Raw genomic sequence first — 16,068 nt, forward strand, 5'->3', positions numbered from 1 at the left:
CTCAATGAAGAGGGCATCAGACCAAAAGTTAAATTTGGAGGCCCTGAGGATAAATTAAATGAGTCCTGACATTTTCTAAAAGAGAAAATGATGGCCATGGGGATGGGGTGATTTAGAGTAAAGCAGAATTATGTCTAAAATATGCAGAAGAAGGGGGCACCTGCGTGGCTCAGTCAGTTAAGCATCTGCCTTCGGTCGGTTCATGTTCCCAGGGTCCTGGGGTCAAGCCCCGAGTCGGGCTCCAGGGAGCCTGCTTCTCTCTCTCCCTCTACCCCTCCCCATGCTCAAGCTCTCTAGCTCTCTGGTGCTCTCTCTCTCTCTCTCAAATAAATAAATAAAATCTTTTTTTTTTTTTTTTTTTTTTAAAGCAGGATAGGGGCACCTGGGTGACTCAGTGGGTTAAGCCTCTGCCTTTGGCTCAGGTCATGATCTCAGGGTCCTGGGATCGAGCCCCACGTGGGGCTCTCTGCTCAGCAGGGAGCCTGCTTCCCCCTCTCTCTCCGCCTGCCTCTCTGCCTACTTGTGATCTCTGTCAAATAAAAAAAAAAAAAACCAAACAAGATAGGGACATCTGAGTGGCTCAGCTGGTTGAACATCCTACTGTTGATCTCAGCTCAGGTCTTGATCTCAGGGTCATGAGTTCGAACCCCACACTGGGTTCTGTGCTGGGTATGGAGCTTTTTAAAAACAAACAAAAAACATGCAGAATGTATAGACTAATCATACTTTGTGGGGGTGAGCTTGTGTGCATGTACACAATAAAAAGAACACACAGCAAACAGTAATGAGTGAGAGTGGCACTGGAGATCTTTGCAGTTTTGATGGACAATGTCTGCATTGTTTGAACTTTTAGTAACATTTTATTTTCATAACCAGAAAAAAAAGAATACAACATACAAGGTTTTTTTAAAAAATATGGTAAACTCAGTAAAAGCAGGCAGAAAACCAGTCACCCCCCACAGATCACCTGTGTTAAGCTGGAGCAGGCTGGAAGGTCCCAAATGAGGATCAAGAGGGGCTGGTGTGTGGTAAGTAAGGGAAAGCATGTATGTGCAGGAACACTGAAGACGAGCCCACATCAGAGCCCCGAGTTCTGAGGGCACAGAGACCAGATGGAAAACAGGGTCCCGGGAAGGGAGAGAAGATAAGCATCCAGGGGCCCTCAGCCAAGAGGAAGGGAGAAGCAGGAGGGATTCCAGACTGGGAGTCCAGGGCAGATGGACGGATTTGCACCAGTGACGTAGAGTTGGTCTGAAGCCAAAAGTTGCTGCTTTCTGTCCTTAGTAAGATGAGGAGCCCTGGTGGGAACGTAGAGGGAGGCAGCCTCTGTAGGTGGTAGTAGCTGTTAGTGTTGGCAGAAAGGCTAGGATTGCTTCCCAACTGAATTTCAGTTTGCTGTTCTAAGTCACAGGTAATTAGACACGTTTGAATGTGTCTTGAGGAGTCTTCCAGAACATAATGGCTTTGTTGTGGTCCTCTTACCAATTACCTGTATTTTCAGCAACTTGTCCAAGCTTTCCTTTATTTACCATTCACCTCAATTTTCACTGAGTGCTCTGAGCAGGTTTCCAAGCTAAGTATGGAGTTGGTTGGTGGAGGTGAGTAATAAAGGTGGTTCTGGCACTTTCTTGGCCCAAGCAATTCCCAGCCTGATGATAAAATAAAGAGAATGAGGCAGTCACACATTTAAGGTATAGTGCGAGCAAACTAACTCAAAGTCGGTTTTTGCATAGGCATGTCTACTATAATACCTATCATATCTACTGGGATATCTACCATGCCTGACACATGGTAGATACCTGATGAAATATTACTCCTCTTCTTATCAAAGTGCCATGGAATGAATATAAGTAAAGTACAATATAAATCAAAGGCCCTTTCCCATGAATGGAAAAATAAGAATGATAATATCTCACAGAATTACTGTGGAATAGAAATATTTTCCTTCAAATTACTTAAACATACCAAGAATTAACCACTGTTAAATTCTAGGAGTAGTTGAAGTAAACATAAAACAATTGCTGCTTATTCTTTTTTAAAAAGGCTTAACACGGTTATTGCTTTTTCTTTTCTTTTTTTGGGTGCTCAAGAGTGGGTAGTAGGTGTTTCTCCAAAGAATGTTCGGTGGACTTTTGTATTGCCACGGGCAATACAAAATAGGAGTGTTCTGAGTGTTTGGCCTTGGAGCATTTCTGGTCTACAGTTGTTTGTTTCTTGCTTAATGTAAAATCTTTCTGCAGCATATTTTGAAAAATCCATTGGAAGGAACACTGTATTTCTACCCAAATTTGCTCCCAGTAGGGAAAGGGGCTCAATTCCTTTATAAGAGTCTTAGAGTGGGGTGTCATCAAGAGACTAACCACGTGGCAAATATGAGGATATGTGGCCCAAGGAAAATAAAATTATCTGGGCCTGACAAATTGCCTTTTACCCCATGAGAAAGGTCCCTAGTGTTCAACCTGTATGGTCAAGGATGAATTGGTACCAGCCTATATTCCGTTGGTCCACTGACACAAGGCAGCTCTAGCCCTGCACCTATCCCCACCCTCAACTTGGCCTTAGCACAAACTTGGTGGTTCAATCCATTAATAAATAAGACTTCTCCGTACATCCTTTACGTGGTCACGATGGTGTTCAGTTTTGTAAGAGTTATGCCAAACCGGAAGTGCCCTCAGGGTGGATCTGTCAGGAGATAGCTTGTTGAACTCCCTCAGCTCTGGCGTCTTACTCTTCAGTCCTCCTCTGTGCTTCACTTCCAGAAGTTTCCACATCTAACAAAGATTCTGGCCAAGAGTCAGAGTCTATCCCAGAGTATACAGCGGAAGAGGAACGAGAGGACAACCGGTTGTGGAGGACAGTGGTGATTGGAGAACAGGAACAGCGGATTGACATGAAGGTCATCGAGCCCTACAGGAGAGTCATTTCTCACGGAGGTAGTCAAGCTCTTTGTGAATCGGGGAGGTGGGGACCAGGGCAGCCATATTTTTTAATTAGAAAATGAAACTAGGGTTCTCTGCATCATGACATCCACAAAACCCTAGTCTGCAATCAATATTCAGGGGACTGTAGACCTAAGTACATTACCTCAGACTCAGCTCTATAAACATTGCAAAGCCTGTGTAAAAAATAGCTTTCTGATGTAAAAACTGCTTTTCACACCACGTATCTAACAGCTATAATCTCCTGGGCATATTTCTTGAAAACTGTAGTTGTCTAATTTAATAATGTCTGGAATTCATGTGGGTCAGTTGTAGGGTGTTGTTTATAGAACTACAGTTAACACACAATATTAGTTTCAAGTGTACAACATAGTGATTTGACACTTACATATACATTGTGAAATCCTCAGCAAACTTCCAGTTATAAAATAAGTAAGTCGCAGGAATGCATAGTCACAGGGAATATAGTCAGTAATATTGCAACAGTTTCACGTGGTGACGGATGACGACTACACTCACTGTAGGATTTAACTGAACAGCTTCTGAGTCTCTACTGCCATGGCCTGTAGTAAGATCACTACCCCAGAGGGGCTTCTCATAACAACACGGTCTTTCGAATCCTCTTAGGAGCTTTCAGAGATCTCTTCATACTCAGCCTGGTCATTTTTCCGGTACCTGAAGTTGGCTTTCCTATTGACTCCTTCACATCCGGGCCTGACAACAGGCATTTCCGGTGAAAGCCTCCACCTGCCTAGGGAGGGACAAAGGAGAGGGGTAGGGGGGAAAAAAACCCACAACAACCGGTGTCCCATATTTCCAGTGCTTTTTAGGAGCACCAGGAACGTTGGTTAATTTTGGAGTCACAAAAAGTCAAATGAGCACAAGCAACACATTTAATGTTGGCGACTTCAGAAAACGGCTTTTTTCTTTATTTTTCTGCTGCATGCGCTCCTTTTCCTGCAGGCTTGAGGCTCCACCCTAAACACTCAGCTGTTCCAGAAAAAGCGTAAGCTGACAAGGCAATTGTTGTTTCCTCAGGGAAATAAGCATCTTGGTGCTGCATTAAACCCATAGCTTTTGTTCTCTAACGAGCCGAAGGACATTTTCCCTTTTTCAATCAAACTTCCCTCCACCAGCCGATTTTCCATTTTCCACCTGTGCATTGCTCCCTCCACGTAAGTATCAGCATCGGGCCAGGGACCCCCACCTTGAGAGCGAGAGAAAAATGCCCATAGGTACCCCTGGCCATGACCTTCCTTTGCCTTGGCTCACTCTTTGTGACCTGAAATGGTAATATGGCCCCATGATAGCCGCTGTGCGGCTGGAGACCGTTCCCTCTAAGGAAGACTTTTCCATAGCCCCACAGAATGAGAGCTGGCCTGCTCTTGCTCAAGCGGACAGACCATGGGCCCCGGAGTCAACCCTTTCGTCTTCATGACAAAAACCACAACCTGAACATCATCCTGGATCTTCCCAGAAGCTCACCCCTCCTTAGCACCACCCATCAGCTATTTTTGGTTTGTTTGCTTTTTGGAATTAAAAATAAAACAAAACAGAGGCCGACTATAAAAGTAGCCTGTGCCCATTCAAAAAAGAAGGTCAAAAACTCTAGGAAAAGTCAAAGGAAATCCGAGTCATCTGGTGATAGTTCGTATCAATGTTTGCCACTCTGGTCTATGTGAAGACCCCCTTTGTTGTGAAGAAGGGACCTCACGGCTTCCCTGTTTCCTGGAGGCACCTGCTTGTTCCTCCAACCAGGGTGAAAGCGGGTGGGTTGGGGGGGTGGGTTGAGCCCATCCATCCCCTGATCTGTTGCCCAAATCAGGAAAGAGTGATTATCATCAACACGCTGGGGTCAAAACCAAGCCACTGCTTCTGCCTCCCACACTCTTTGTGACGATCCCGCCCACCCCTCAAGGATAACCTGGTTTGCTGTGCCCTCCCTCCCGGCCACCCCCTCCCTGGCATCCGCTCCCCTCCCCCTCCATTCTGTGTCCGCGAGCTCGGTTTTGTCCGTGTGACTGTCCAGCTTGTGTGGAAGCAAAGGCCACCTTTCCTCTTCCCAGCTGTGCCCCCGCCTTCTCCAGGCGCTGGCCTGCATGAGTGTCCCTCGGGCTGTACCCACCCACCGGGGCGGCATGGGAGCCAGACACCCCCTGAGCAGCTTTTGTGCTCGGTAGGGAAAGACTCTGACTTCGGAATTTGCCAAAGCTCGGCCTGCTGTGTTGGAAGCTGACACCACTTTCTTAGGCTTTAGTGGTCATCAGGCAGTCCTCCGCAGAGACCAGTCCACTGCGTTTGTGATCCTGGCTTCTGACGAGCAGCTAGGAAGGAGCACGTCCTCGTGGGCATGGGTCTCATCTGGGTGTCTGGCATTTTGCTCTGATGAGGTTTTCCCACTGAGGCCAACAGGAAAGGGACAGTAGCACAGTGCCCTGTGCATCATGACTGCAAGACGGGGTTGGTGAAAATTGCTGCCTCACTTGAGTACAAAGCCAGGCTCTGCCAAGTGTCCCTGCAAGTTGGGAACAGGCATGAGAGTCGTGTGGGGACACATAACTCAGCCTTTGGCTTTAGTGACCTACCTTGATAGGAGCTGTTGTAAGAGGCCTTGTGTGCAATATAGAAGAACAGAGTTCAAGACTTGTCTTGGCCGCTAATTACTCTGTGACCTTGGTACATGACCTAACTTCTGGGGCCTCGATTACTTCATCAGTCAAAAGAGGGTGATCTCAAAGCCAGTGTCACCTCTTACGAGCCCATGTGCAATATTTCTGTTATCTGCCTCCATAAAAGAACAAAGAGAGGTCTGGGTGGGTTTGGTGGAGGACACTGTGGGGTCACGTGGAGGCCAGAAACTGGCTTTTTTTGACCTTGGAACAGAGGATGCATTTAAATAACCTAGGATGGTCACACCAAAGCATTATAATGAGAAGTTTCCTTTCTTGTTTCTTTACTTCTCTTATTTCATTATAGGAGATTCAGGTAACTTCTCCGCAGTGTTCCCGGACCAATGGCCCCGGAAAGAATGAGAAGAGTTGCAGGCTGGTGTGTGTGTGTGTATGTGTTGGTTGCGACTGTGACATCTTCCCTTCTCTCTCCATCCCGTTTGCTGGCCAGCAAACTTGTGTTACGTCCCTTTGCTCTCTGTTCTGCCTCAGGTAAGGTTTGCATCACCGCGGCAGAGGGTCTCATGAGGCCCCGCGGTGGGATCGCGCGTGCACCCCTGCACTCCCACCCCGAACTCACCTCCTGGTCACTGAGCAGAGAGTCAGGTGAAATACGTGTTTTTTAAAAAAAAAAAAAAAAAAAACAACTTCAGATGAATTATTCAGCTGCTGGAAGCCAACTTCTCCTGAGTAAGCTGCATATTTATCATAGACATTGGCTTAGCTGACCCCCTTGAAGGCAGCTGTGAAGAAATCCACGAAGAAGTCTTTTTCTTCTAGTTCCTTCTGATCTCTTACGTCTTACCTCTTCCTGTTCCCTTCCTCTGTCTTTTGCCTCTTCCTCCCTTCCTATAGCTCCTCTGCCCAAAAGCACAAAAATCCACTCTCATTTGTCAACTTCAGGAAGTTTTCTAGCAAGAGGCTTTCCTGATGGAGATAATGACCAGTGACCAATGAAGTGGCGAGCTGATTGTTCAGTATTCCTTCGATCACGTGACCCTGAACGAATGTGACACCCCAGCACTCCAAGGACAGGCACATTGAAACAAAAAGCTGAAATGCCATTTAAGATGACTTCTGAAGTACTGTTTGTAAACCTCAGACAGTCCTGTAAAAAAAAAAAAAAAATTCTTAGGAATTCTCCAGAAACAGAAAAAGAAATCAAAGTAGCTGAGCGGTCATGATCTTGAAATTACCTTGACACCCTGGGGCCAGGCAGCTCCCGCTAGAAAGATGCTTTTGAAAGGATGCTTCTCTATTCATTCTTTAGTTGGATTCATTACCTCTCATCTCCTTGAATGGACCCGGTCCTTGTCATTGTGCTGAGTCTAAATTGCGTCCCTTTGTGGTATTAGCCTTAGCAGAGCGAAGTCACCTTACCCTTTGTGGATTTCATTCGGTGATGAATCGTCTTAAATGCATTTGTTTGGCCTGATAATCCATAGGGAAGCGACCCCAGTCCGGGTTTGCAAAAACGCGTCAGGTGTAGACTTACTAGGTAGCATCTTCTAAGACATAGAGCGTAAACACTGTGCACAACCACCTCAGATGAGTCACACACACAAACCCGTAATTGGACGTATTTTTAGTTGGTATCACTCTTCCCCACCTCTTCTGTGGTAGTGTCGTGCTCTCTATCTTTGTAGAGAACAGCTTATTAAACTGCTTTTCAAGAGTTAAGCCCATCCAAGCCCCTATCCAGCCGGTAGTTTACTGCCGTGTAATCACCAGAGGGGTATTTAGAGTCCTGGGGAAAAAAAAAAAAAAAAAAGAGACGCACTGAGTTCTGATCAGGCTGGCGGGTGTGTCCTGTCCGCCTCCTCAGAGCTCTAAGGCAATCTCTGCTTAATCATCCTGAAATCCAGAACTGAGTTATAGGACAGAAATACCAAATGCTGAAAAAGGGATATTAAAAAAATAAAAACACAGTGGGGCACCTGGGTGGCTCAGTCAGTCAAGTGGCTGACTCTTGACTTGGGTTCAGGTCTTGATCTCAGGGTCATGAGATCAAGCCCCGTGTCCGGGCTCAGCGCTGAGCGTGGCGCCTGCTTAGGATTTTCTCTCTCTCCCTCTGCCCCTCCCCCAATTGGTGCGCATGCAATCGAGCGCTCTCTCTCTCTCTCTCTCTCAAATAAATAAATAAATAAATAAATAAATAAATAATGAAGATGGTGCATTGCTCCCATTTTTAAGCCTGAAAGACATTGAGATTCCATGCATTACCTTTTGGGATTTGACCAACAGCTGCCCTGAGTTTCAAAGATGAGCTCTGAGGAAAAACAGCACTTAAAGAATGGGACAAAGCTTTCAGATGTGCATAAGTGTCCTGAGAGGTCCCTACATTTTCCTTGACTCTTAGGAGTTCCACACTTACCTTTTATCTTCTCAGCATCAAAAGCAAGTAGACCTCCACCTCTGCTCCCTGTCCATGTTATCAGGAAGAAATTCTCAAGTTTTCCCCAAAGCGTATAGTTTCATAAAACTCAGAGAGAGGTCAGCTTTAACCAGGCCCTTCTTACGAGTTTGCTCCTTTTTAAAAAGACAGGGCTCTGAATTTTTAGGCCTGGCCAAAACTTTCCGTGTGTCCCTGCAGTATCTGTTGAATCCGGAGACCCTAGGGATGCTACAGGCAAGTAAACCAGTCCTCAAAAATCAAAATAAAGGTGCTTTCCTTCTCAGCCCACAAGTCTGTGGTCCCTGAAGTACATGCCTCTGATTATATTGTGGTTCGGTGACTAAACTTTCCCTTTAAATTAGCCAGAGTCTAAAACTAAAAAAAGCTGAAGAGAATCAAACAGAACCCCTCAGCCAGTAAAGGACAGAAGCATTATATAAATTAGAAATCTGTAAGTCGAAATTCCCATCCTTTGGTAGGTTGAGTGTTTGTATTTTCTGTTCATGACAATGTGCAACACATAATTGTCCGTAATAAGTGGATATACTATATGCGAATATATTCACACTGTATATGTAAGACTATATAACATATGCCTTACGGAAAAGTAAGTTTATGTGTTTATACCTATGGAAGTATAGTGTACGTAATACTCAAAGATTATACCTATTACATCCATTTACACACACTTGTCAAGGCTTCCAGATTTGTCCTTTAGGTTGAATTTTACCTTATTAAGAGCTTTCAGCCGGTTACAAATGTCTTTCTGTTTGTCCCCCAGGCTACTATGGGGACGGCCTAAATGCCATCATTGTGTTTGCTGCCTGTTTTCTGCCAGACAGCAGTCGGGCGGATTACCACTATGTCATGGAAAATCTTTTCCTGTGAGTGATACTTCTGACAAAGTGCTTGGAGTGAAGTCTGGGGCATGTCATGTCAGATAGAGCATCTTTAAGAAGAGGAAACAGAGGATGTAGAATATTCTCAGCCTTTGATGAAAAGTCAATGAACTCTCTGTCAAGGAATATTGCTCAAGAGGCTAAAACCTTTAAAAGAACTCTTTGGTCAGCAGAATGAATTGAAAACAAAACGAAACACAGTTTTGCCTGCGCTCTAAAATTCTGTAACATTTCCTTTGGGTAAAGTGTTACTTTTGTTCCTTGATAACATGTTCTTGTTGAGGCTGATGATAACCTAGGTTCATTTATGTCATTCACTTGGGCCCTTGGTATATGATAACATTGTCGATATTTTTGAAATTTAGGTTCTAACCCACACATTTTTTGAGTGTACCTGCATTTAAAAAAAAAAAAAAAAAGATAACCGTACAAATAAATGAGCAATGCTCACTCTCAGAGAGATAATCTTAGGAAACTGCAATCTTTTCAAGGTAAAGAGGTAATAAGCACAACCATTGTTCAATGTCATACTCCCTATTATTTAAAAGTTATATAATTAGAGTATAAATAAGATGACTGTTTCACGTGGGAAATGAAAACACTCCTCTTCCTTCCTGTGATCAGATATGTAATAAGTACTTTAGAGCTGATGGTAGCTGAGGACTATATGATCGTGTACTTGAATGGAGCAACCCCAAGACGGAAGATGCCAGGGCTGGGCTGGATGAAGAAATGCTACCAGATGATTGACAGGCGGTATGTGGGCTCCAGTATTTAATCCCTGTTTTGACTTCCTCGGTAACTCCCATTTCTAATTCCCGGTCACCTACCAAGAATGTGGTCACGTTTGAGGAATACTCAGTTGTGCAGATAGTGAATTATAAATGTATAAAAATATTAAGAGAAGTGTCCCTCAATGGCCCAAATCTGAAATAAATCCAGATTTTGTTGGATGTTGTCATCTCAAACCTGATGACCAAGTCTATTCTAAATTTTTGTAGATGTTTGTAGGGAACATCTCTGCCACATGGACATGCGATTTATGCTGGTAAACCAGTTTCACATGACAAGTTTCAAGTTTTGCTACAAGTTTCACTTGACCTTGATGCCGTTTCTGTGTCTGGGGACTGTTTTGGTTTGGGCAACTGTCCTACTCTTATTTCATTATTCGCTGATCATTCAAGTTAACCACTAGTCCATTTGGTGCCTTGGTGCACCTTTTCCCCAAGATGCTTTACTTCCATCAGTACTGGCTCGACTAGAACAAAATATGTTATATACAGGAAAATTGTCATAAACCTACAAACTTTTTTTTTTTTTTTTTAAAGATTTTATTTATTTATTTGACAGAGAGAAATCACAAGTAGATGGAGAGGCAGGCAGAGAGAGAGAGAGGGAAGCAGGCTCTCTGCCAAGCAGAGAGCCCGATGCGGGACCCGATCCCAGGACCCCGAGATCATGACCTGAGCCGAAGGCAGTGGCTTAAACCACTGAGCCACCCAGGCGCCCCTAAACCTACAAACTTACGGTGTCTCTGATAAAGGTGGCATCTGCTTAAATGTGGCTCCTTGTGTGATCTTATATTAATGAAGTTCCATCTAATGATCCAAACATTTATAAAGTAGCATTGTTAATGTTGAAAAGCATGCCCGAATGTCAGGAATGTCAAAATGGTAACCCGAAGGCCAGACAACCACACGATACACTGTCAGTTGTTTCATAATACAGAAGAAGACACCAAGGTTTCATCAGTCCAGTAAACTGGCTAAGTTGCTAGTAAGAGTGTGCTCTTTTCAAAATAGTAAAGATAACGCTAGCAAAAATGAAAAGCGTTGTTAAGCAAAAATATACCACGATAGTTCTAGCTTTAAGCACTCTGGAAATACGACCGTTCTGTTTTTACGTGGATTCCTGTGGGAACACGAGGTTGGCATCATACAAGTTACAAATGGGATCTCAGAAAGTATTTTTTAATTAAGCATGGTCATTCTGTACCTTCCCATCAGGTAATAGTAACTTACCTAGAACTCTCTAGTAGTATAATATTCTTATTTGGGGATATACTTTCTGTTTTAACTCCTGCTAGAAATGGGTTATGAGTAATTCTTTTAACCTTTTTTTAAAAAACAGGTTGCGGAAGAATTTGAAATCATTCATTATTGTTCATCCGTCTTGGTTCATCAGAACGATCCTTGCTGTGACACGACCTTTTATAAGGTATGTATAAGGTATGTCGTTGTTATAGAAGAAGTAGAGTGCTACTAGTAGTTTTCTAAAATATGTCCTATCAACGAGAATTCATAAACTGAAGTAGTATTTAGGAAGACATATTTTGCCTCTGGCTTTCCTGGAAAGATATTTTGGACTAGCTAGCAAGAAACCTTAAGTAAGAATGAGCATTATTTTATTATAAGGACTAATTTTCACCCATATTACAAAACATTACCTCTTTATTACTTGCTATAACACAGATGAAGTGGTGGGAATTCCGTGCCACATTCCAGATGGGTACACAATACCTTTAAAGTGATAGGGTATTTTGTAGAGAATAGAAAAGGCAGAATCACACAATAATGGAAAATAAAGACAAACCAAGGACAGAATCAGAAGCAATGGCTGTCCTGATTCTTCTTCTTCTGAACAAATATCATATAGGCCAGCAAACTTAGGGAAAGAGGCTGGGCAGCCATTTTGAGAGCTTGTTTTGATTTCCTATGCAGATTCTTGGTTCCGTGAATAGTTATTTACCATCTCTGTTGTATTAGATACCATATAACCTTACGTTTTGGGGAAGCAAAGAAAAATAAAACACGCCTCATAATGTCGTAACACTTGGAACAGCTAGGGACACCTGGGTGGCTCAGTCAGTTAAGCGGCTGCCTGGGGCTCGGGTCATGATCCCGGAGTCCTGGGATCGAGCCCCGCATCAGGCTCCTTGCTCAGCAGGGAGCCTGCTTCAAGACTTGGAACAGCTAAATGAAAGGGACAGTATGTATTCCCTAGAGCGCTTTCAGATAAAATACAGTCTTACCCAACATCCGGATGCAGAATAGATAAATTGAAAGTTTTCTGTTTCAGAGTTGCTAATGAATTTCTAAGAAACACTCTGATCACTTCTGGAAAAAAAAAAAAGAAAACAACTGAAAGTTTAAAAACTTCATTTTTTACGTAGAATTTCCTGTGCCTTCCAGATCCATCCTTTTGTTCACTGGGCATTTACTGAGATACAGCATTTCTGTCTCCTACTGCCAACAACTGAGAGGCATCATTCAACCTAGTTTCCCTCTGGCAAAGTTTAGTTCTTTACCATACTGTGTTCAATTGCTTTTAGTATATGTGCTGCCAAAGCAAGCTCTGTTCAATTGCTATTAAAAATGATATGAAATATGTAAGGCATACAAAAAACCATTTACTTTAGTAATAGACAATGCTTTGATAGGGGTGTAGGAATCAATATACACTGAAGAATTATAAAAAGTTTAATGGTGGAGTTTAATGGTGGAGCCTGGGTGGTTCTGTGGGGTAAGCCTCTGCCTTCGGCTCAGGTCATGATCTCAGGGTCCTGGGATCGAGCCCTGCATCAGGCTCTTTGCTCAGGGGGGAGCCTGTTTCCTCCTCTCTCTCTGCCTGCCTTGCTGCCTACTTGTGATCTCTCTCTGTCAAATAAATAAATAAAATATTAAAAAATAAAATTTAATGGTGGAAGCCTGGCTGGCTCAGTCAGTAGAGCATGTGACTCTTAACTCAGGATTGTAAGTTCAAGTCCCACCTTGGATGTTAAGATTACTTAAAAATAGAAAAAAAATTTTTTTTAGTTTAATGGATAAAAAAAGAAAACATTAGTGTTTGTATTCATTCACTGACATCTATGTAATAGTCTGGACGTTATAGCTATAAAACAAATAAGTTTCTTGATAAATAACCAAATATTTCTGTAAGAATACCAAAAATAATTATTTATTATTTGAATTATTATTATTTATATATATGAAGCTCCCTTCAATATTATTTATTGAATTATTTATTTATTGAAGGGAGCTTCAAGATAATAAGTCTAGCAACAATAATAAAATTACAGCAAATAGTATCGTGGTAAATTACAGAAAACAGTGGCTTACATTTATCAAGTATTTGCAGGCATTATTTCATTTACTTATAGCAACTGTCCTCTAAGCAGGGCCTGTTTGCTGTTTCCCTTATATAGGAAACCTCCCTGAGGTTTAGGAAGGTCAGGTAAATTGTCTACAGCAAGAGCAAGCCAACCCGTTGTGTGAGGGATCGGATGGTACCCATTTTAGGTTGTGTGAGCCATCTGGTCTCAGTCACGGCTGCTCAGCTCCTATGCTCGGTCAAAAGCAGTCACGGGCAGCGTGTAGATAAGGAAGTGTGGCTGTCTTCCAGGCCACCATGATACAGGAACACTGAAATTGAATTTCTTAAAAGTTTTTACATGCCATAAGGTAGTATTATTTTGATACTTTTTCAAATATTTTTTAAAAATGTAAAAACCGTTCGTAGCTGGAGAACTGTAAAAAAACAGTCAGCAAGCTGGCTTTGGCCCATGGGCTATAGTTTGCCAACCCCAGGTCTAATGTAATAAAGACTCGGGCTTTGAACCCAATTGTCCGCCTCCCTGTAAAGAAAACACATTTCAAGCACTTAAACATTGTACCCTACAGGGGGGGCCCCTGGGTGGCTCAGCTGGTTAGGCGACTGCCTTCGGCTCAGGTCATGATCCTGGAGTCCTGGGTTCGAGTCCCACATCGGGCTCCCAGCTCCATGGGGAGTCTGCTTCTCCCTCTGACCTCCCCTCTCATGCTCTCTCACTCTGCCTCTTGCTCAAATAAATAATATAAAAAAACAACAACATTGTATCCTACAGTCTCATCCTGTGAGACCCTCCTTGAGGATCCCCCTGCGAGTCAGTCTGTATCAGCATAGCCAATTCTTAGACCTGAAAAAAGAGGTCACTAAGATGTATTCTAGGTCTTTACCTATGATAGAGGTAGGTGGGAAATTCATTTTTTTTAAATGTGAAGTGGAGATTGAGAGATTCATTAGCTCTGTTGCTGTCCTCAGGAAGCTCAGGGCCTAGCAGTTGGCATAGGCAGACAGGGGAGCAGTTACAGTGCAGGGTACCACTGAAGCAAGATGGGCGTGTAACTCAGGGCGCAGGTGAGTCTGGGGTGACGGGGAGAGTAGATGAGAGTCCGCATCAAGAGAGGCGTTCCAGAAGAATGAGCCATCAGGGTGAGCTTTGAAGAACCGAGTGGACTGGCTAGCTGACCCCAGGTGGAACCGACACGACTGATTAACTACCCCAGATAGAACCACAGGACTGATTAGCTGAATCCAGGTAGAACAGACAGGAACAGACACACCAAGGAGACAATATGGCGTGTTTGGAGAGCTGTACATTCTAGTGAACATTACCCTGGAGCTGGAGGCTCCCCCCCGCCCCCCCCACAGCATCTTTTATCAGAACCTGAGTTTAGCTCAGAACGTCCAGAGGAAGGAAGAGGCCTCACACAGCAAGCTTATCACTGGTGGTGTGTGTTCACCCACGACTTATCAGCCTACAGGTGACTGTGCAGAGACAAAGTTATTCACAAGTCACAGCCAGTGGCCCAGGGTCAAGCTGCAAGTACATGTGAGAGAGAGAGAAATGACCCTGCAGTTGCTTCCTTCTAGAATGCAGTCGTTGAATGGAGAGGGAGGGGCAGAAGGCTCAGCATGGTCAGTAGACTGGGGGAGGTCTTTCCGCAGGGAACTCTTCACGAAAGTTCAGGGCTTGGTCAAGTTCCCTTTCGAGTGGAATGATCCATTTTAAAAATTAGTTTGCAATAGTACACAAATGCCGCCTTCTTATAAAGCACCCAATCAGGGGTGCCTGGGTGGCTCAGGATTGAGTCGCACATCGGACTCCCAGCTCCACGGGGCGTCTGCTTCTCCCTCTGACCTTTTCCCCCTCATGCTCTCTCTCACTCTCTTTCTCTCTCAAATAAATAAATAAAATCTTTTTTAAAAATCCAATTATTAAGGATAAGATCAAGTTTTTCCTTCAACAACAACCAGTTCCTGTTCCTCCCTCCCTTCCCAGAGGCAAATTCCTAGATCAGTGTCAGCGGTATTTCATGTTGTTTTCTGTACATGTACACACTTCTAACATAATGTTTAGATGAGAGCTGTTTGTAATTCAGATTCAGCTACAGAACATGTTTTTGAACACTGGAACATCTGGCATGAACTCTCCAGCTAAAACTTAAAAGAAGAAAAAAACTAAAAATATTTAAGCTAAAACCTTAAGAAGTAAATGAGTTTACATATACTTTAAAAACAGATCAACCTTGGTAAATTCTGAAAGAACCAATGACAAAATTTTTGCTTGGTAAAAACAAATAAGCAAACAAAGCCAAACAAACCATAAGCCAATGACTATGGAGAGTGGCAGGAGCCCACCGGGCGCCATGCGATGTGTGGTTATGAGTGTAGACCCTGGGCGGGGGATGGGTGAAATCAGTGATGGGGAGTAAGGAGCGCAGGTGTTTTCAATGAACCCCGGGTAATGTATGGAAGCGTGAATCTCTCTATCTATAGTATACCTGAAATGAATTTAACACTGTAGGTTAAAGAACTGGAACTAAAAGAAAAACTTAAAAAAAAAAAAAAAATGAGGGGCACTTGGGTGGCTCAGTGGTTAATCCTCTGCCTTCGGCTCAGGTCATGATCTCAAGGTCCTGGGATCGAGTCCCTCATCGGGCTCTCTGCTCAGCGGGGAGCCTGCTTCTTCCTCTCTCTGCCTGCCTCTCTGCCTACCTGTGATTTCTCTTTCTGTGTGTCAAATAAATAAAAATCTTTAAAAAAAAAAAAAAAAAAAAAACGAGTGTAGACTCCAGTCAAAACTGCCCGGGTTTGAATCCAGCCTCTGCCACTTACTGAAGGTGAGACCTTGAGCAAATACTTAACTAATTCCCTGTGTCTCGACTTTCCTTATCTTTAAAAACAAAATAATGGGACACCTGGCTGACTCAGTAGAGTGTGTGACTCTTGATCTCAAGATTGTGAGTTCAAGTTCAGCCCTATGTGCAGCAGAGTTTACTTAAAATAAATGAAAAAGAATTTAAAAAGACCACTAGGAGCATCTTTTTAAAAGACAGAGAAGAAGG

The 16,068-nt window shown here is 43.4% G+C and overlaps 1 protein-coding gene across 5 annotated transcripts in view; it reads left to right on the plus strand.

The window, feature by feature from the left end:
- Positions 1-16,068, plus strand: part of PRUNE2 (prune homolog 2 with BCH domain) — a 255,458-nt gene that overhangs the window by 223,438 nt on the left and 15,952 nt on the right. For 4 of the 5 annotated variants that reach the window (XM_032307297.1, XM_032307299.1, XM_032307300.1 and 1 more), the window contains exons 12-16: positions 2,760-2,933; positions 5,916-5,924; positions 8,785-8,887; positions 9,527-9,658; positions 11,033-11,119. In XM_032307297.1, coding sequence (XP_032163188.1) covers positions 2,760-2,933; positions 5,916-5,924; positions 8,785-8,887; positions 9,527-9,658; positions 11,033-11,119 — 505 coding nt within the window. The remainder of the gene's footprint in view (positions 1-2,759; positions 2,934-5,915; positions 5,925-8,784; positions 8,888-9,526; positions 9,659-11,032; positions 11,120-16,068) is intronic. The other variant, XM_032307298.1, reaches the window with a different exon arrangement.

This window comes from Mustela erminea, chromosome 12 (assembly GCF_009829155.1).
Source record: "Mustela erminea isolate mMusErm1 chromosome 12, mMusErm1.Pri, whole genome shotgun sequence".
Classification (NCBI taxonomy): Eukaryota; Metazoa; Chordata; class Mammalia; order Carnivora; family Mustelidae; genus Mustela; species Mustela erminea.